The sequence below is a fragment of the Strigops habroptila genome, chromosome Z (assembly GCF_004027225.2).
Source record: "Strigops habroptila isolate Jane chromosome Z, bStrHab1.2.pri, whole genome shotgun sequence".
NCBI lineage: Eukaryota > Metazoa > Chordata > Aves > Psittaciformes > Psittacidae > Strigops > Strigops habroptila.
Genome location: NC_044302.2, coordinates 92,149,748 through 92,169,440, shown reverse-complemented (window position 1 = coordinate 92,169,440; position 19,693 = coordinate 92,149,748). Strand labels below are relative to the sequence as shown.

Below are 19,693 nucleotides of genomic sequence, written 5' to 3'. Positions count from 1 at the left end.
TTTTTTGCCAGCACTGAAGGAAAGGTGCATGTTTGTAATTGCTGCACCCGTGACCATTAGAGGAGTTGATTCAGCAGGAAGAGAATTGATCTTTCCTAAGTGGGGAGAGAAGAAAGCAGATGCTGCTCGCTGGAAACGTAACCTCCCAAGAGCATCCCTGTGCAGAGTCTGTGCTTTGGGGATGGCACAGAGCTAGGGACCCGCCGCCACCTCTCCCAAGCCCTCCTGCCAGACTGGGAACCAGCCTATGCTTGGCATCTGCTTTCTGGAGTGCCCAGAGCCATGCTGACACAGAGGAGCTTCCCAGCCCTGGGCAGGGATCCCCCCAGTTCCAGAGGCAAGGCGAGAGCTGGCAGGGTGGCAAAGGGGAATGCTGTGAGCGGAAGGCAACACTGAGCAACAGGATTAGGCAACTGGGTGGATGCTATTTTGGAGGAATCCCACAGGGTAGATGCTCATCTGCAGGAGGGCTCGGTGGGCTGAATGTGGGCTGGAACAATCCTCTGCCGCAGCTGTGTCTGCCATGATATGTGTCTGGAGAGCCCCAAGTTATCACTTTCCCAAATCCCCTGAGCTCTGATGAGAGCAATGCACCGGTGCTGCAGCCCACAGTGGAGGGACATGCTCTGCCCAAAGCACTGGGTGGCACTGGTACCTTTAGCAGGGAGATCATCCCCCAGCAAGCCTTGAAGCTCCTGCTGCTCCCAAGCGAAGGAGGACTGAACGGGATGTGCTTATTTCCATCATGCAACATGATTTCTCCCAGGATGCTGGTGGTTTGCTCTAGCACCCAGAGAGGGAGCTGATGGGAAGGCTGGGAGAGGCGCTGGGGACTGTGGGAAGGGCTTATCCTCCCTTTCCCATGCTGGAGCATGTGTTGGGGTCGGGCACAGGGGTGTACAGTGAGGCACGGGGCTGTCCCATGGGACATTCAGGGTATGCCGAGGAAGAGGAGAGCCAAAACAAGGAGCTGAAGCTCACCGGGGAGCCCTGACTCACTTCCCCCCCCACCCAGGTTAGGGGCTCTCAGCAGGCACCAGCCCTCCCGGGAAAAGCCATTTGGGTGCAAAAGCACCCATCCCCACTCCTGTGACTGCCTCTGCCCAGGAGCACAGGCATGGGATGGGCATGGTGAGACCATTTTGGGGAGGTCTGGACACTGCACTGCTGTCACTGCCCTAGGAGCGGTGCATACCTGGAGCCTCCCCCTGGAGCCTGGGGGGAAAACCGGAGGGCTTAGAGGATGGTCCTGTCCCATGGAGCTGAGAACAGTTGGGAGGAGAGAGGCAGAAGAGGGTTTGTGTTGCTCTGGATCAACAATTCCACTTCTATCCCCACCCAAACCCTTCCGTACCACCCTTCTGCATCCATGGGGGCTTTTGCACATCTCATGGCACCTTGGGCGTGAAATACAGCCACAGGCAGGTGCATCCCCCGCTGTGGATCAGCTCCCAGTGAGAGCTGAGAGCTGGGACACAGCAGCCCTCCTTGCTCACAGCTCTGCCTCACTTGCTCTCTTTGCAGGCAAAGAAAGGCCAGGAGGTCGAGAAGGGCCCCGAGGTGGAAATTGCAAAGCTGGAGAAGCTGCTTAACCTGGTGAGAGAGCCGGCGAATAAGACAGAGATGTGAGCAAGGGGGAACCGCAGCTCTGCTGGGGCCGCCAGCCGAACAAGCCCAGCTTTGATCGGTGGCTGCTTGGCATGCAAGCCACGGCCCTGCGCCGCCTGCTCTTTGCATAGCAGGAACACTTCGCCTCTGTGCCCCGGCAAATAAAAGGAGGTGCTGGGAAAGCTGCGGCAGGCAGACATCTCGGGTCAGGCAGACTTCACTGCATCCTGTCCCACAGAGCCTTTCTCACCCTTATCTGGGCTTGCGCAGGGGGAAAGCCCTATGGAGGGCTTAAGGAAACCTCAGGGCTGCAGCTTCACAGCAGCCAGCCCCACCATGAGTATGGCCAGAGAGATTGAGCACTGCGCCGCAGCACCACAGCTGTGTGTGGGGTCAGCCACACGTGGATTTGGGGTGGTAGCCTAAGCCGGTGGGTGGCTGGGCGCCTGGCCTGGCCCCCCAAGGCTGTGGGAGAGGGACGCACCATCACTGCAGCCAGCGATTCACAGCAGCACCCAGCCACCGGGGCTGGGATGCTCCTGCCTCCCGCGGGGGGCTCAGCCTGCTCTGCCCCGCCGATGTTGGTGGCAATGGCTGGAGGTTGGCAGAGCCCTCCCTGCGCTCCGGCGCTTTGCAGCAGAGGGATTAGCTGCTGCGTGGCTGTGGTGGCAGCAGCAGCAGCCGTGGTGGCCTCCCCGCATGCTGATGAGCAGGGACCGGCTGTCACCGCCGGAGCCTTGCACACGGCTGCCGGGACTGGGGACCGCAGATGCTCGTTCCAGCAGGCAGGGGTGGTGACAGGGCTCCTCCAGCTCGCTTGTGCCCCCCGCAAGCATCCCTGTGACTTAAAGCCATAGCTTTGAAAGTCTCCAGTGCCTCTAGCACCGATAGTTGGGGTGCTCCCTGCTGAGCCCCCAGCCCACAGCAGGCATTAAATAGCCAGCCAGGTTGCTCACCCAGCCACAGAAGGATGCAGATATGAGCCCTTCCTTGTCACCGTCACCCAGCAAACTGCGGGCAGTCCTGCAGCGACCAGCCCTGGGGCAGCCAGTCCTCATCCCTGCAGGACACGCAGCCTCCACCAAGTTCATCGGGCGCTGGGCAGAGCTCAGAGACGCCTCCTGGGTCCTACAATCAGTTTATTAGTCTAGTAAAAACAACGCTACAAAGGGATGCGTTAGCTACACCTGATGTGGGGAGGAACTGCAGGCTCTGCCAGGCCTGGCCAGTGTCCCTCCCAGCACAGCCCTTATTTCTATCCCCATATTGTAGAGGCTGTGCCAGGGGGGCCTCGGGTATTGCTCAGCTCTAGGATGGGCAGAATAGAGCCCTCCAAAAACCTCTAGGCAGGGCAGGAGAATGCAGCTGCCAAGCTTGGGGGCAACCAGACCACCGGCATCCCTTCCCACAGAGCCAGTGTGGTCCCTAGGGAGCGACGGGGCTGGAAGACCCTTCAATGCCGTTCATCTGGGCACCCTCATCTCCCCATTGACTCCCACCTTCCCAGCAAAAACCCATCCCAAGCTGCTTCCAGCAGGGATGGGGATGCCAACAAAGGCACATCTGCTGCCCACAGACAGGTCAAACCCCACTGGCCTTGACTGGGAGCAGGCAGGAAGGCAGGCAGGGACAGGCAAGGAGCGAGGAGGAGGGCTGTTTGCCTAGCATGTTGGTGCTAATGCTGGAGGGGACTGACAGACAGACCGGGGATGAACGGACAGACCATGCAGATCCTCTTGTGGCTCATTAAACTGGCTGCTGGGGCAGATAGATGCTAAATGCCTCCATGAGTCTGGGGGCACTTGGCACCCCAGGGCCATCCTCAAAGACACCCAGACTAACACCCTGCTTTGCCAGCGGGGCCAGGGCTGCTGGGGCTCCCCCAGGCACACCCCACCATGGGACAGCGGGGCGACAGGCGATGCCAGCCCCATTGCCTCCCCTCTCTGAGCCCCATTCAGGTCTGTGACACACTGGCCACTGTCCCAGGCCACAAGCACAAGGAGAAGCCCACAGGCTGTCCCCAAACGGGGTGTGCTCAAAGGCAGGGCTCCTGCTGTGCTCGCTGGCCACTGGGACAGGCAGGGTTGTCACCATAGCACATTCCAGCCTCTGTCTCTTTATCCCCATGGTCATTGCGGGCATCTGCAGGGACTTCACACACCAAAACCACACAGGCAAAGGGCTGTGCCCTGCATCACAGTCCCAGCCAGCACCTCAGTGTCCCTTCTGCTCTCTACTGTGCCCAGTCCAGATCCACAGTCCCAGCGCGGGCATCCAGGCTGGCACAACTCCTTCGGCACAGATGGGTATCTGGGTCCCCGGGCAGCTCAGCGCTGCAGCAGGTACTTCTCTTCATTCTTTGCCTCATCCACTTCAGGAGCCGGATTGTTCTTGGGGCAGGAGGGGGTCCTGCAGGCTTTGCAGAGGATGAGGAAGAGGATGAGGATGAGCAACGCGATAACACAGTTAAAAGAAATGGCCACGATCGCCCCGGTGGAGAGAGCAGCCCCCATCGCCGCTGTCCCGCGGGGAGAAGCAGGTCCCGCAGCTCGGCCCCACGCTTGGGATGCCAGCGCAGCGATCGAGAGCGCAGCCTCCACCCGCCGGCATTGGCGGGGGACGAAGGGGGCGGCGGCGGCGCTGGCGGTGGGACGGGGATGGGGACGGGGACAGGCGAGCAGCAGCGCCCCGTCGCAGTTCGGGCGCTCGCAGCTATGTCCTGGGCTCCACCACGCTGCTAGAGAGGAGTGATTGGAGCTTTCTCTTGGCTTGCCCTCCTCTGGCAGGACAGCGGGGACGCGGGGACCCCTCTCCTCCCTCCTGCACCTGGAAGGGAGAAAGTCACCGTCACCACCAGCATGAGGGGACAGGCTGCCCGACCCCTCCGGGAGGGCTGTGGGGTGCCAGAAGGCAGCGGCCCCCGCGGCTCCAGGGGCTCCGATGGGGTCTGGGGGCTGCAGCAGCTCCCAAGCGAGTTGCTGTCTGGGGACCCGTCCCGTACCCTCATCCCCTGCGAGGGCCACCAAGCTGGACGTGCCCCATGGGAGACCCACGGCCTCGTCCCGGCACAAACCCGCCTCCCCGGGGCACCCCCAGGCTCTTTGCTGCCGCCTGGACCCCGCCGCGACGTCCCGCACCCCAAAACGGGGCGAGCGGCTGAGCTCGCAAGTGGCTGACCCCACTTGCACTGCAAGTGAGGTCCGGGACAGCCGCCCTTGTGCTTTACACCGGGGTCGGGCTAAGCCCCTGTCTCGGAGGTCCCCGGTGCCTCTAATTCCCGGCCGCGCCGAGCAGCGGGACTCCCGCAGCAACAGGTCCCGCCGAACCCGCGCTCCCGCCACAGGACCCCGCTGTTACCCACCTGCCTCCGCTCCGCCCCGGGGGCCGCCGGGACCCCCGCCGGCGGGGGGGGGGCGGACGACGCTGCCGGGCCGGGTCCCGGTGCGGGAGCGGAGGGGGGTCCCGGCGCGGGGTCCCGGCGCGGACCGGGACGCTGGTGCCGGTGCGGGGCCGCGGGGCTGGTGCCGGTGCGGAGCGGGGCAGAAGCCGACCCGGGCTCGGACCCGCCGTGGGCCGCCCGGTGGGTGCCGCAGCCCCGCGCGCTGCCCGCTCCCTCCCGCCGGCACCGGGGGAGAGGGGCGTGGCTAATGGCGCCCCGCCCCTGGCCATTGGTTACCGCCCCCTTGCCCGAAGTGCGCCATTGGCCGAGCGCTCCGAATCGGGTCCCGCCCCCTTCGGCCGGCGGCCACGTGAGCGGCGGGGTGCGGGAGCGGGGCGCCGCTGGGCAGCGCGCGCTCTGCCGGCCCTGTCCCGCACAGCCCGCACTGCCCCGCACCGCTCCGCACGTCCTGCACTGACCCTCCCTGCACTGCCCCATCCCGCACTGCACCGTCCCGCACTGCCCCATCCCGCACTGCACCGCCCCGCACTGCCCCGTCCCGCACTGCCCCGTCCCTCACTGCCCCATCCCGCACTGCCCCGTCCCGCACTGCCCCATCCTGCACTGCCCCGCACGTCCTGTACTGCCCCATCCCGCACTGCCCCGCACGTCCTGTACTGCCCCATCCCGCACTGCCCCGTCCTGCACTGCCCCGCATGTCCCGCACTGCCCCATCCCACACTGCCCCATTCCGCACTGCCCCGCACGTCCTGTATTGCCCCATCCTGCACACCCCACACGTCTTGCACATCCTGTACTGCCCCTCACACCCCCCATGTCCTGTACTGTCCCATCCTGCAGTGCCCCGCACGTCCTGTACTGCCTCATCCTGTACTGTCCCGCGCACCCCCGCACCCTCCGCACGTCCTGTACTGCCCCATCCTGCACTGCTCCGCACATCCCGCACTCTCCCACACATCCTGCCTCGCCCCTCACATGCTGCCTGCTCTGCCTTGCCCAGCCCATGCTGCCTTCTTCCCCACACTGCCCCGCACCGCCCTGCCCAGCCCCGGGGCCCTGCCTGGCGCTCCCTGCTACCGCCTCATCCTGCCCTGCCCTGCCCCTGCTCACACGTGTGCGCGCACATGTGCACCCTGGGCTTGAGGATGCTCAGGGCTGCGCTGGGGGCCTTGCTGGGACACGGGGGCTGCCACAGACCAGGGGGGTGATGGGTCTTTTATGGACATTCAGTGCTTGGGAATCCAGCCTCGAAGGCAGAGCCACTGCTGCCTGTCCTGTGCTGTGGGGAAACTGAGGCAGGGGGACAGGCAACTGCCCACCGTGACAGAGATGCTCCCGGTGAAGGACACAGAAGTGGCACCCAGGGGCACACGGTGACTCTCCCCACTGCTGGGGGTCCTGGAGACCCCAGGGGTCTGGTCCCAGCGCCTGCAGCCGCTCTGGAAAGCCGCGGCTGGGCTGCACGGACATACAGCAGTGACACACGGGGGGATCTGCTGCAGCCTCGGGGCACTCAGTCAGCCGAGGGCCGCTTGTGAAACAAAGCAAAACAACTCTGCAGGTTTGGTGAGAAGGCATTAAAATCCACCACCGCCGCGAGGGGGGATTACACCGGCTGTTCGAGGATCCGGCACTTCTCCAAGAGGGTGCTTTTAACAGTAAACAAACACAAACACATCGCTTGCCGCAATGTCAGAAGCTGTTTGTTCAGACACTTGAGCATCTTTCCTTGACATTTATTGCTAATCTCCTAATTAGTCAAAAAAAGCAGCCTCCTCCTTAGACATACGTGAGCAGCAGCTGGGAGCAGCACCGAGATAACGCAGCTTAACTCTGTCCTGTCACCTGCACCAGCACTACGGAGGGGTCTCGGCATTTCCTGACCACCTCATGAGCTCTGGGGCAGAGCCACCAGAAGGCAAGAAGATGAGGCTTTTGGATGGTGAGAGCTCCTGCTGGTGCAAGGGCAGCATGGGAGAAGCCTTGTCTATGCAGGCATCAGGTTGTGTGGGTAACCCACCATCTCTCCTGCTGCCTGGATTTAGGCAAAACCTCTTCTTTAAATGCTTGTATTGTTTCTTGTTGACTTGACGAGGCAGAGCATCAGGTCCTGCTGCAGCTCGCCAACACAGGCAGTGACCAGGAAGAGAGCAGGACAGCGGAGTGTGAGCAGGGGCTGTGCTGGTGGGAGCTCACCCTGTCACTCCGTCCTGCCCAGCACCACTCACCAGAGCTGCTCCAGAGGGAAACTATTGTGCTAAAACAATTCTAGTTGGTTTAAAACAACAGAACGAAACAAAAAAACAGCAAAAAGAAAATGTTTCCCAGAAAACAAGCCCACAACGTTGACCTTTCTTGGGTATTAAAGGTGAACACCAAAGGCAGGAAGAAATCCTCCCACCTCGCATCTGTTTTCAGTCAAGAGAGGAGCAGCGAGTCCCGTCTTCCTCTGGGAAGCTGAAGGAGCAGAGCTCCAGCGAGCAGCCGCAGCAGCCCCAGCAACGGCGCTGACAGGGTGACCTCCAGCGGGGTGAGGAAGACATGACAAATTCCACGTTACATGAACAGGAAACTTTATTTCAAACCCACCCCTGTGCATGATAAAGGAGCAGAAAGGGGAAAGAACAGTGTCCTCTGGAGCTTACCACCACCGCGGGCACTCACACACGTACAGGATTTCAGGTTGGTAACGACACGACCCGACCCCTGCCACTTTGGCAGAAGGAAGGATAGAAAGGGAGCTGTGTGCACGCAGGTGGAGTTGTATTCCTGCAGTCCTACGTTCGAACTGCCCTGCAGGCTCAGCAGATGGACTCAGTGGGAGAAGCCCCGTGCCCCACTGTCTGGGAATGCACATCAGGACCCATCTCCCCTCCACACCGCAGTGAGAGCCACCTCCTGACTGCAGAAAGAGTGCCTGGTGTGCACGGCTCCTGCCCGGGCCACTGCACCACCACTGGTGAGAGACCCACAGCCACTGCTCAAGCACAGACACCTCCTGTGATCCCTGAACCACACCTAACGTGTACCGCCTGGCAGCCCCTTTGACAAGGGAACTTGTCAAAACACAGCTTCAGACACCTACAGACACAGCCCATTGAAACGGTGAACTCCTCCTGCCCTCCCCTGACCACTCTGCAAGCCCCCGTGTTCAGCAGCAGCTTTCCAGCAGCAGCAGCAGCTGGTTTGTTTCCGACGCTCCCCCAAACTACACCCGAACGCAGCGCTGCTGCGTCAGGACTTGGCGCAGGGCTCCCGAGGCGCTCCTCCAGTGGAGCGAGGGTGCTTCCCCATGCCGCCGGCTCCCCTGCCTCCACCCTGCTTCCTCTTCACCTGCCCCTGGGACTCTGCGGCAAGTGTCTCAATCCAGAAGGCATCAAAAGAGCCCGGAGCCTGGTACCCGGGCTCCTGAGGATTGAGGGCGTCTTTGCTGAGCAGGACACATATAGCGGGAATGTTTCTCTTCACTGTCAAGGTATCGAGGCCTGCCTCAGGCACAATGGGTTCCCAGATCTCTTCGATCTGTTTGAAGAGCACTTTGGTGATCTGGTGCAGTTCTTTGAGCCTTCGTTTCATGATTTCCACGCAGGTGATGGTCTTGCTGACGGCCTTGCCCGAGCCAGTGAAAAGGATCTGCCTCACCGAGTCCAGTTCCATCTTGCTGATGGCATAGCCCATCAGATTCCTGATTTTGCTCCCATCCTTCACCTTCATTTCAATGATGTCAGGGGGCAAGTTGGTGAAAGGATGAAGACAAGGTTTCTCCACAATTTTCGTCTTCTTATAGTTCTCCATTCTGCAGTGCTGAAAAGGGAAACGGGTCTGTTAATACAAACTCCCACAGCAAAGGAACCCTCATTACAATTAGCTACAGCCTTTCCTCTAAAGGGCACTCTGAGCTGTCAGAGCTGGAGGTCCTGAAAAGGCATATCCAAAAAATCAGGAGGAATGCCCTACTCACGCTGGGGAGCCACTTGTGCCCGGTCTTCCCCAGCACGAACACTGCCACAGGGCAGCCTGGGTCCGACAGGCAGGTGGTGAAAGGAACAGGGTTGGTGTTGTGGGCCTAAGCTGGATGAAGTAAGAAGCAGGCTGTACCTCAGGGCAAAACAGAGGCTGGGTGAGCTAAAGTTATCAGGATCAGAAGCCAGGGGTACACTGACCACATCTGCACCCCGTGAGACGCACCAGAACACGGGCACGATGAACCCAGGCACGGCTCCCTGCAACAGCTCACTTCTGACACAGAAACAAGGCTCTGAGCCCCGTGGATGGCCAGCCCCGGTGACAGGGCAGGGACTGGATACCTGATAAAGCTGTGCACATCACACAGGAGACAGCAGGTCAGGGGCTGCAGGCAGAGACATGTCGCCAGCAAGAAGCAAGACGAAAGAAAGTCAGATGATGAACAAAACCCGTGTTCTCTGAGGGTAAGATAGAAAGGTCCAGCCTCACACCTCCCCTCCCTGACAAGACTGGGTCCCTCTACGGGCAACTCTAATCCGAGCAGGGCGCTCCCCACCACAGAAAGCCCAATGTGCCAAAGTGAGCGGCACCAAGGCTTTATCTGCAGGCTGTGAGCCCCGTTTCACCCACAACCAGCTCCTTGTACCCCATCCCCTCTATGCACATAGGAAACACACGAGGCTTCCTTAGGGCAGCCACGGGGTGACAGCGGGGCTGGGCACACAGCGGCTATGGGGGTGCGGGAAGCCCCCACTGCTGTGGGGCTGCGAGGGGGGCTTGGCGAACCCACTGCTATGGGGACGGGCGGGGGGGAAGAAGGGGCGGGCGAGGCGAGTGCCCCAGGGGAAGGCCAGGCCGCTGTGGAGGGAGGCGCGGCAGGACGGAGGGCAGGCGGCTGGAGGGGAGCGGGGCATGCGGCGGGCGGGGAGGCCGCATCACGAGGGCCCGCGGGAGGCCGGGCCGCACCCGGAGGGCGCAGGGGGAGCCCCAGCGCGAGAGCGGGAGCGGGTCTCACCTGCGGCCGCCTCAGAGAGCCCCTCGCCGCAAGATGGCGGCCGCCGTGCGCAGGCGCGGGACGCGCGGAGGGAGGGAGGCGGGACCCCCCGGCTGGGTGCGGGTCTGCCCCCTGCCGGCGCGGAGGCGCAGCTGGCACCGCCTGTCCATGGGTGCATCCATAAAGGAGCATCCATGAATACAGGGATATCCAAAGGCTGCTGCTGGCACTGACAGATACTGGGTGAACGCTTGAGGTGACACACACAGGTCAATCATAATGATCTTTGTCTCTCAAGTAAACAAACATTTCAGGCAGAAACATGCCAAGATATGAAAAAAAAGATATATATACACACATCGGATCTCCTCAGCAACGTTGGGAATGTGGAAGGCTAACAAAGCATACAGAATCTCAGCTCTGTGATTAAAAACTTCAGCTTCTGAATGTCTAAATAGGCAATTAGTATTTTTCTTTGGCATGAGGAGCAAGTGGGATAACATCTTTTCCCTCGAAGTCTTTGGAGCTTTGATGCATAGTAACAAAAATCAAAGATCTGGAAACCATTTTCTTTTTCTTTTTATGAAGAAGTCCACGAAGAAGGCTGAAGAGATTTATTTTTGTTGATATGAACTGTGTGAACTCAAAGATTGATCCGTGTCAGGCAATATTATGCTAGATACCCAAAACTTAGCCGTCTCCTTTTAGCTTGCAAAGTCTCTCCTAAGAGCCTGAAAACTGACCTGAGGCTCTTGTACACCTCAAGCTCAGTCTGACGCATCTGATCATCCCACAGCTTGTGGAGTACAGGATTTTGATGAAGAAGGGAGAGCGCTGCCGTTAGCACCGTTTACGTTAGGAATGGTCGACCTTGGCATTCTCTTGGCATTCATCAAGCACCTACCAAATCTCAGTCAGTGGCAAGGAAGGGAATGAATAGTAAAAAACTCCTGAAGGCCATGCAGAGAATATAGTGCATTCTGGCAAACAGAATAATAAACTCCAGCAGTTCCGCCACTGGAGCAGCCTCTATGCCAAGCCCCAGCGCCAACAGCCCTTGCCAGGCTCCCGGAGGGGCCCGGGGTGCTGTGCCCAGGGTCAGCCGAGCTCCTCCGGGCTTCCCTGCTGGGGTCCTGCGCCGCTGCTGTGCACACAGGGCTGGTGAGTGCCTCACCGAGGAGGAGGGTTTGGGACCCTTCTAAAAGCATGGCTTGGGAAGAGCTTTGTGCCAGGAGAAACTCCAGGTGATGGCCAGGCTCACTGCAGGGGAAGAGCCCGCTGCAGGCTCCAGCTTGCAGCAGCCGATGGATGAGCAGAGGCAGGGTAAAGGCAAGAGCCGCTGCCTGCTCCCAGCACAGGGATGGGAGAAGGGCCCCGGGAAAGAGCCCTGTCAGGCCAGATCCCCCCGGGCACTGGCAGCTCTCATGAAAGGGAAGGAGCCAGAAGAGCTTGTGCCACAGCCCGTGTGCTGCAGCATGCGGAAGGCTGCAGGTCTGGAAGGGATTTACCTTGGCCCAAGGCTGAGTGAAAGCGCTGGCAATTTGCAGGCTGCCACAGGATCTCTGCAGTGCAGAGCCTGGGAAACCCAGGTGCTGGGGGACCTGGGTGCAAGGAAGAGTCTTAGAATCATAGAATCAGCTAGGTTGGAAGAGACCTTTAAGATCATCGAGTCCAACCATTCCCCAGCACTGCCAAGTCCACTATTAAACCATGTCACCGAGGGCACCATCTATGTGGTTTGTGAACACTTCCAGGGACGGTGACTCCGCCACTTCCCTGGGCAACCTGTTCCAATGCCTGAGCACCCTCTCGGTGAAGAAATTGTTCCTAATATCCAACCTAAACCTCCCCTGGCGCAGCTTGAGGCCGTTACCTCTTGTCCCATCACTTGTTACTTGGGAAAAGAGACCGACCCCCACCTCTTTGCACCCAGAGAGGAAAAGAACCCAGTCAGTGTTTCAGTACTTTACTACAATTCACAGTAAGAGCAGAAAGGGATTTTAAAGTATGTTAAAAATCAAAATGCACTTCAGGGAAGACTTGCAAACCATGGGATATTAGCGTGGCTTCACATTGGAGCTGACACAGCTCAGACACGCAGAGCCGGGGTGATCCTGTGCGTGTCATTGGCAGCATGCTCACGCCAAGTGGGAAGATGCAGATATCTGTGGGGTGGAAGCAGTGTTTCAGCCCCTCCAGAGAGACCCAAGGCCAGCAGGGTCCGCTGGGTTCTCAGTGCTCCTGGCTTGGCCATTACTCTGCCACAGGTTTTGCTTCCTTGGCAGTTTCCAGCTGAGTCAGTATTTCATTCCACTGGACAAACTGCTTGGAGAGAAGCAGGGTCTGGATGCGACTCTTAAGGAAAAAGATGTGGGAACTGGAGGGAAGAAACCAATCTCAGAGCACCCCAACAGTCCCGGTACAATCCTAATTCCTCAGGTGAGGAAAAGCCCGGGGCACCAGGCTGCAGAAAGCTTGCATGGACTCAAATCATCCAGGCGCTGAGCCACTGCCCAGCACCAATCAGTGGAGCCCAGGAGGCACTTCTGAACTCTGCATTTCGAGCGTCCTTCTACAGAAAAGAGCAGAGCCTCCCTACTCACCAAGGTTTTCAGACGTGTCTCAGCACTGGGATCCTATGCAGCCAAGAGCAGCTGCTGTTTGGTTCAGGCAGGTTGCAAGGACCAGCAATCATCTGGCAGAGATGCCAACGCACAGAGCAGATCCAGCATAGGGGCTCTGGCTTGCAGTGGCACCCTGTCCTTTCCTTCTCAGAGACAGACAGTTTTGACCCTTAGCTCTGCTCCCAAGAGGGGTATGACAGGGACATGGGGGTCACCACATCAGAAAGGGCACTGGCCACTGAACCCAAGGGAGGGGATCCAACAACCTCTGACGGTGGGAATCAGCCCAGGAGACAGGCTGACAGGGCAGTTCAGCTGTGCATGGCTCAAGGCTCAAAGGATACCATTTTGTTATAGTCTTCAAGGAGTGTCTTGACACTGTCAGTGAGGTGGTGACGCTGCTCCTGCAAAGAGGGGAGCCGCAGTGAGTGAAAGATAAGTAAGATGAAGGACATCTGTCTTCCTAGTCCCTGACAACACCCATCCAAGGCCAGAACTGAGATTACAGCTCAGGCCCTGGCTGTGGCCACTCACTGCGGCTGGAAGGATTGAAACAGCCAAGAGAAAGGCTACAAACACCCATGCTTACAATGCAGCAAAGCCCCTGGACTGCCTCTCATCATCCATGCCTTGCTTACCCCAGAATGGAAACTTACAGCTAAATGCTGAAAGGGGCATTAGGCACTACCCAGGCTACCCACTGCCAGCTCCAGGAGTGCTCAAACGGGGAAGGAAAGGGTGAGGTGACAAGGTAACAGAAGGCAACAGCCTTCCAGAAACTGAGACACTGGAAGACTGCAATGCTTTACCTCGGTGTCCCAGTGAAAGGGGGAATGCCAGCTGGTTAAACCCACTGCCACTTACTGTCACTCAGGTTTGAGCAGTTACAGTAGGCAAAGTGCTTTTCCAGCTCAGACTCAGTTGTCAGAAACCATTAAGTACTTCCCCCCCCAAGTGCTTAAACTTAAGACTGCAGTATGAATATCCTGGGACTGAAAAAAACCTGCTATAAATTCAAGCAATTGCACATACAGGAGTGTCAGTTCAGCTACTGAGAAATGGTTCCTCCTCCCTGCTAGTCAGGACAGTCGAGAATATTCATGCTACCTGCTGCTGTATGTGGATTTGAGACAGTCGCTGTAGTTTGGCTGCATGGTCAGGAACCGCTGAGGGCACAGAAGAGAAATCCATTTAGTTTGTTTCAAAGCACACGGGATTAGTTGTCAAAATAAAGACCATTCCTTCTCCACCAGAGCATCGCAGTAGAACTCTACCCGCTGAATGCAAGTGCTACACACCACAAACACACCTCTTATATGATTAAAAAACCCCACTGGCTACCCTGTATATTAAATGCCAAGTTTATCTGCTAACTCCTCTGGATGGCACGAGTTTGGGGATGCTTGCAGTGAGGGTTAATCAAGAACTACATCAGAGTAAACTACCTGGATGAACATTATGGCAAGCGATTAAAAAGGCATCTCCACCCATGCCGGGAACAGGGATGCTCCAGAGGTAAAAGAGCTCATAGGTAGGAATTCCCTGCTTGTCTCCATCCTCTCTGCCATGATGCTGTCTCTAACCTGCTTCCTGACCTATTCTATCACATCATTGACCTTGCATGGGACATCAGAGCAGCATGAGGGAGGAAAAGACATCCCGCTAAGCTTATACCTATTTTACTCACTCTGGGTTGTGTGCTTTGCTGTCCTCTGGTCTGAGGCTCATGAAAGAAAAAACACACAAAACCCAGAAAACAAAACAGGACAGGCGACAGCCTGGGGGTGGCATTTGCAGCTCAAACTTGCAGAAGAATATGCGTACCTTGGATGCTGGTACTGTCCAAGATGGGCTGAAGGTTCTTCACCTGCTCCAGAAGGGCTGCTCGGGAAGGAATCAGATGCTCCTCTGGATGGGGAGGGACAATAAGTAACATCAGTAAGTACAAGACGCTGCTTTGGCTTTTCACCGATACTTGGCGATGTAACTTTCCCAGGTGATCTAGCTGTACAGAATGGGGGGTGGTTATGACTTTGTTTAGACTTTTGTGTTGTTTATCTCTGGATCTTGGTTCACACCAATTTAAGGCAGGAGAATCTCCACCAAATTTCATTCACACATTTATACCAAGACAAGGCTGAAGCCTTTGGGGCAAAAGAGGACAAGGCTAGAAGGTGTTTAAAATACACCTAAAGGTCTTCCATTTTTGTTAAAGCCTCGAGAGCGTTGGAAGTGAGGTGAGAAAAACTGTTCTAGTTACAGTTTTTCTTTCCAACCTTTTATCAATTTAGGATTAAACTGATCAATACTAAAAAGATCCACACTGATAAAATTGCAGCATGGGAGCACTAAGAGTGACAGACATGCTTGTACAAACCATCTCTCTAATAGCTCTAAAGGGGGTGCCTTACCAGATCTTTAAAACTAAAGAAAAGACATCTATCCCAATCCAGCTTAGGTAAAAGACAACTTTTATAGCGCTAAAAAGACTCCCCTGTCTCATTTCACGCCATACCTGCCAAGATGAACTGCAGCTTTATGGTGTCTGGAATAGCCATACGATCAATGTACTGAGGATCAAGGTATTTTATTACATCTTCAACTAGAGTGAAAAATAGGTTTGGAGACAAAAAGTAGCAGAGATGTTACTGCATTTACAAGTGCAATTTTGCCCTATGCTACACATCAGGTTACTGTCTATAAACCCTGCACATTTAGTTTGGGGCTTTTTCAGATTAATTTCTATAGCACTTGAAAATAACGTGACTTTGGAACACAGTGACCAAGAACTAACAAATGGCTCAAGTCACATATCTGCTTCATTATGGACACCTGCAATACTTGCTTTTTATTTGGATTATGATGAACGCCCATAAAGGCAAGTGAAATCTGCTTCTTCCTGCCCCTGGAACACAACCAGCCATTACCCCTCCATCCTGGTCCTCAAAACCATCTACAAATACACAGTTTACATTTTTATACTGAATGTCCAGCACAGCCTTGGACCACAACAATCCTCCTTAAGCAGCCTGCTCCTGCTGCGATACCAGACAGCAAAGCCTGGCCAAGAGACACATTTCTGGATCAAAGCACCACCCCGGTGCCTGCTCCTGATATCCCCCAGTTTGGAGGCAGCTCCCAGTATCCATCCACCAGTGGCTGTGTGTGATCCCACACACAGAGGGGATAATGTGCCCAGGAAGTCCACGCGTGCAAGAAGTCATTTCAGGAACTCATGCTCCAACAACCCTCAAAGGCTGCACTTTGGGTGGTGCACATCACTGCGCTGATACAGGCAGATACCCTGCAAATAACAGGTTGTGGGGCCTACAAGGGTGCTGGGGAGGGACTCTTCATCAGGGACTGTAGTGATAGGACATGGGGTGATGGGTTCAAACTGAAACAGGGGAAGTTCAGGTTAGATATAAGGAAGAAGTTCTTTACTGTGAGGGTGCTGAGGCACTGGAATGGGTTGCCCACAGAAGTGATAAATGCCCCATCCCTGGCAGTGCTCAAGGCCAGGCTGGACAGAGCCTTGGGTGACATGGTCTAGTGTGAGGTGTCCCTGCCCATGGCAGGGGGTTGGAACTGGATGATCTTAAGGTCCTTTCCAACCCAAACCATTCTGATTTCCCACACCCAACAGCTATGCAGCAGAATCACGAGCAGAAAGACCCCGCTCAGTTCCTTATTTCTCTGCCAAATACGCAAAACAAGAGCCCCAAATCCAAGGGGCTCGCACGGGGAAGGAAGCCACACAGGGGCTTCGAGTTCCTCAGCACCCCCCCCGCCCCCGATACCCCCTCTCCAACCCAACTCACTTTTCTTAAACAGGATTTTGATCCTCTCCCTCTTGCTGGCGATGTTATTCAGCGCCACCTGCACCTTCACCAGCTCGTCCGCCACCTGCAGAGGCACCGCAAGAGGACGGGCCTGTCACACCCCGCGGAGCCTGGGCCTCGACGTGGCCCGACCGGCCCCCAGGGCAGACAGAGCCATCCCCTGACCACTGGAGCCTCCCCCCCGCCGGCACCTTGCGCGTCCCGGCGGCGCCACCGCCGGCTCCGATGCGCTGCTCCAGCTCCTCCAAGCGCCATTGCAGCCGCCGCAGCTCCACCGCCCCTGCCGCCATCTTGCCGCCGGACGGAAGCGCTCGCGCGCCGCTTCCGCCCCGCCCCGTTGCCGTGGAGGTGCGTTGCTAGGGCAGCCGTTGCCATGGAGACAGGGGAGGGGAGGGGAAGGGGAAGGGAGGGAAAGGGAAGGCAAGGCAAGGGAAGGCAAGGGAAAGGAAGGGAAGGGAAAAGGGAAGGGAAGGGAAAAGGGAAGGGAAGGGAAGGGGAAAGGGAAAGGGAAAGGGAAAGGGAAAGGGAAAGGGAAAGGGAAAGGGAAAGGGAAAGGGAAAGGGAAAAGAAGGGAAAGGGAAGGGGAAAAGAAGGGAAAGGGGAGGGGAAGGGAAGGGAAAGGGAAAGGGAAAAGAAGGGAAAGGGAAGGGGAAAAGAAGGGAAAGGGGAGGGGAAGGGAAGGGAAAGGGAAAGGGAAAGGGGAAGGGAAAAGGGAAGGGAAAGAGAAAGGGAAAGGGAAAGAAAAAGGGAAAGGGAAAAGAAGGGAAAGGGAAAGGGAAAAGAAGGGAAAGGGGAAGGGAAAAGGGAAGTGAAAGGGAAAGGGAAAGGGAAGGGGAAGGGAAAGGGGAAGGGAAAAGGGAAGGGAAAAGGAAAGGGAAAAGGGAAGGGAAGGGAAGGGAAGGGAAGGGAAGGGAAGGGAAGGGAAGGGAAGGGAAGGGAAGGGAAAGGGAAAAGGAAGGGGAAAAGAAGGGAAAGGGGAAGGGAAAAGGGAAGGGGAAAGGGAAGGGAAGGGAAAAGGAAAGGGAAAAGGGAAGGGAAGGGAAGGGAAGGGAAGGGAAGGGAAGGGAAAGGGAAAAGGAAGGGGAAAAGAAGGGAAAGGGGAAGGGAAAAGGGAAGGGGAAAGGGAAGGGAAGGGAAAGGGAAAGGGAAAGGGAAAGGAAAAGGGAAAGGGAAAGAGAAAGGGAAAGGGAAAGGGAAGGGAAAAAGAAGGGAAAGGGGAAGGGAAAAGGGAAGTGAAAGGGAAAGGGAAAGGGAAGGGGAAAAGAAGGGAAAGGGGAAGGGAAAAGGGAAGGGAAAAGGGAAGGGAAAAGGGAAGGGAAGGGAAGGGAAGGGAAGGGAAGGGAAGGGAAGGGAAGGGAAGGGAAGGGAAGGGAAAGGGAAAAGGAAAGGGAAGGGGAAAAGGGAAGGGAAAGGGGAAGGGGAAAGGGAAGGGGAAAGGGAAGGGAAGGGAAAGGGAAAGGGAAAGGAAAAGGGAAAGGGAAAGAGAAAGGGAAAGGGAAAGGGAAAGGGAAAGGGAAAGGGAAAGGGAAAGGGAAAGGGAAAGGGAAAGGGAAAGGGAAAGGGAAGGGGAAAAGAAGGGAAAGGGGAAGGGAAAAGGGAAGGGAAAAGGGAAGGGAAGGGAAAGGAAAGGGAAAGGGAAAGGGAAAGGGAAAGGGAAAGAAAGGAAAGGGAAGGGAAGGAAAGAAAGAACAGGGAGGGGAAGGGAAGGGAAGGGAAGGGAAGGGAAGGGAAGGGAAGGGAAGGGAAGGGAAGGGAAGGGAAGGGAAGGGAAGGGAAGGGAAGGGAAGGGAAGGGAAGGGAAGGGAAGGGAAGGGAAGAGTGCGAGGTCCCTCTCAGGGTCAGGGAGGGGCGGCCGCGGGCGGTCGATGGTGATTTGCACTGCAGAGGGAGGCACGGCGGCCACCGGCGGTCGATCACTGCTTCATTCCGGAGTGGTCCTCCAGGAAAGAGGCGCTCGGATATATTAAAAGAAATTGACAACAGCGATCTATGGGCCGCGCGGATGCAAGGGCCTTTGAAATCCAGGAGGCTGCCGCGGGCTTTCCCCCAGGCCTCTGCCTGCCCGGGTTCACCTTTCTCCTATCGACCACCGCAGGTGATGCTCGCTGTGAAGTGATGCACTAATGAAGGCAGCAGCCGGCCCCAGCCCCACCGCTGCCTGCAACTGGCACTTGCAATTACAGGGATCTCTCAAAGGCACGAGATGAATTCGTGGTAAGCAGTGTCCGCCACAGAGAAAAGCCCAGAGACTTTCCAAACTGCAGCGGGAGAAGCTTGTGAGTCTTCAAAACGCCTTCAAAGTGATGTTCCCTGCGCCCAAGGGCTCAGCTTGCCCATGTAGCCTCAGCAGTGCCAGGCTGGAGGGCAGCCTCCGTTCCTCATGGCGGGGAGCATGGGGCTGGGTGTTGCACTGCCATGCCACAGGGAACACCTGGTTTAAGTCCCAAGCCATGCTTTTAGCTCAAAACCATCTGCTAATGGCAAATACTTCGTTAGCATGGCTGGCAGTTCAGGCTGGATGGCTCTGGGGACCCTCCCAGTGCCCTTTGCTGAGAGCAAAACCCACTGTGCCCTGAAAAGCTTTGTCCTTGTAGATGTGTTCCTACAGGGAGTTGTACAGGGCTGCCAGGATGTAGGAGGGAGCTGTGGGGTGGCCCAGGGCCCCAGCAACCCCTATGGCCTCCCATGTCTCCCTGAAGGAGCTGTGCACAGCACTCAGGCAGGAGGAGCAGGCTGAGGCTCTGTGCACTCTGCCTTTTCTCCCAGGGATCGATAGCTGGGCTGTTGAAGAGGGATCTTCAGAGAGGAAGAGCTGTGCTTTGTTCCACAAAGGTGACAAATAGAAATAGCTTCATTAGCAGAAGCGACTGCAGGCTGCAGAAAGGGCTGGGGGCTGTGTACATAGAGCTGGTCTGTACATAGAGCCATAGGTATTGGCTGTGCCCAGCATGATGGGCAGTGCCCACAAATACACAGATGACCATGTTGAAGGGTTTCAGACCACCCTCTTCCCCAAGGCAAGAAATTCAGGCAGTCCTTGCCTGGGAATTAGGCACTTGGGGTATTTGGGATTGGAAGATATCCACCCGTTAGGTTCCTACCCAGCCTGTGAGGAGCCTTGAAAAGGGGCTGAAGGCACAGCACTGGCTGCTCACAGCCCAGCACAGTGCACAGCAGATCTGCCCCCCACTCCTTGGGGCTGAGAGAAGGATTTCAACCGTACCCCCATCCCTGTGATGATACTAATACAACAGCG

General features: G+C 57.0%; 4 protein-coding genes across 8 annotated transcripts in view; 1 reads left to right on the top strand and 3 right to left on the bottom strand.

The window, feature by feature from the left end:
- Positions 1-1,807, top strand: part of DNAI1 (dynein axonemal intermediate chain 1) — a 152,515-nt gene extending 150,708 nt beyond the window's left edge. For both annotated transcript variants that reach the window (XM_030511344.1, XM_030511345.1), the window contains one exon: positions 1,525-1,807. In XM_030511344.1, the coding sequence (XP_030367204.1) occupies positions 1,525-1,629 (105 nt within the window). In that variant the 3' untranslated portion in view covers positions 1,630-1,807. The remainder of the gene's footprint in view (positions 1-1,524) is intronic.
- Positions 1,808-2,729: 922 nt separating this feature from the next.
- Positions 2,730-5,251, bottom strand: ENHO (energy homeostasis associated). The gene is made up of 2 exons (XM_030470361.1): positions 4,973-5,251; positions 2,730-4,437 (listed from the first exon to the last, which is right to left on the bottom strand). The coding sequence occupies exon 2, from the start codon at positions 4,122-4,124 to the stop codon at positions 3,939-3,941; it is 186 nt and encodes a 61-aa protein (XP_030326221.1). The 5' UTR covers positions 4,125-4,437; positions 4,973-5,251; the 3' UTR covers positions 2,730-3,938.
- A 2,313-nt stretch (positions 5,252-7,564) lies between these two features.
- Positions 7,565-10,045, bottom strand: RPP25L (ribonuclease P/MRP subunit p25 like). Of its 4 annotated transcripts, none has more exons than XM_030511929.1 (2): positions 9,993-10,045; positions 7,565-8,815 (listed from the first exon to the last, which is right to left on the bottom strand). In XM_030511929.1, the coding sequence occupies exon 2, from the start codon at positions 8,804-8,806 to the stop codon at positions 8,246-8,248; it is 561 nt and encodes a 186-aa protein (XP_030367789.1). In that variant the 5' UTR covers positions 8,807-8,815; positions 9,993-10,045; the 3' UTR covers positions 7,565-8,245. The 4 variants fall into 4 exon arrangements, with proteins under 4 accessions (XP_030367789.1, XP_030367792.1, XP_030367790.1 ...); XM_030511932.1 differs by lacking the exon at positions 9,993-10,045 and adding an exon at positions 9,319-9,470; XM_030511930.2 differs by lacking the exon at positions 9,993-10,045 and adding an exon at positions 9,200-9,283.
- Positions 10,046-11,921: 1,876 nt separating this feature from the next.
- DCTN3 (dynactin subunit 3) lies at positions 11,922-16,802 on the bottom strand. The gene is made up of 7 exons (XM_030511928.1): positions 16,629-16,802; positions 16,417-16,501; positions 15,111-15,197; positions 14,420-14,503; positions 13,703-13,761; positions 12,940-12,999; positions 11,922-12,314 (listed from the first exon to the last, which is right to left on the bottom strand). Exons 1-7 carry the CDS (start codon positions 16,725-16,727, stop codon positions 12,225-12,227), a joined length of 564 nt encoding a protein of 187 aa, XP_030367788.1. The 5' UTR covers positions 16,728-16,802; the 3' UTR covers positions 11,922-12,224.
- Between the last annotated feature and the right edge of the window lie 2,891 nt (positions 16,803-19,693).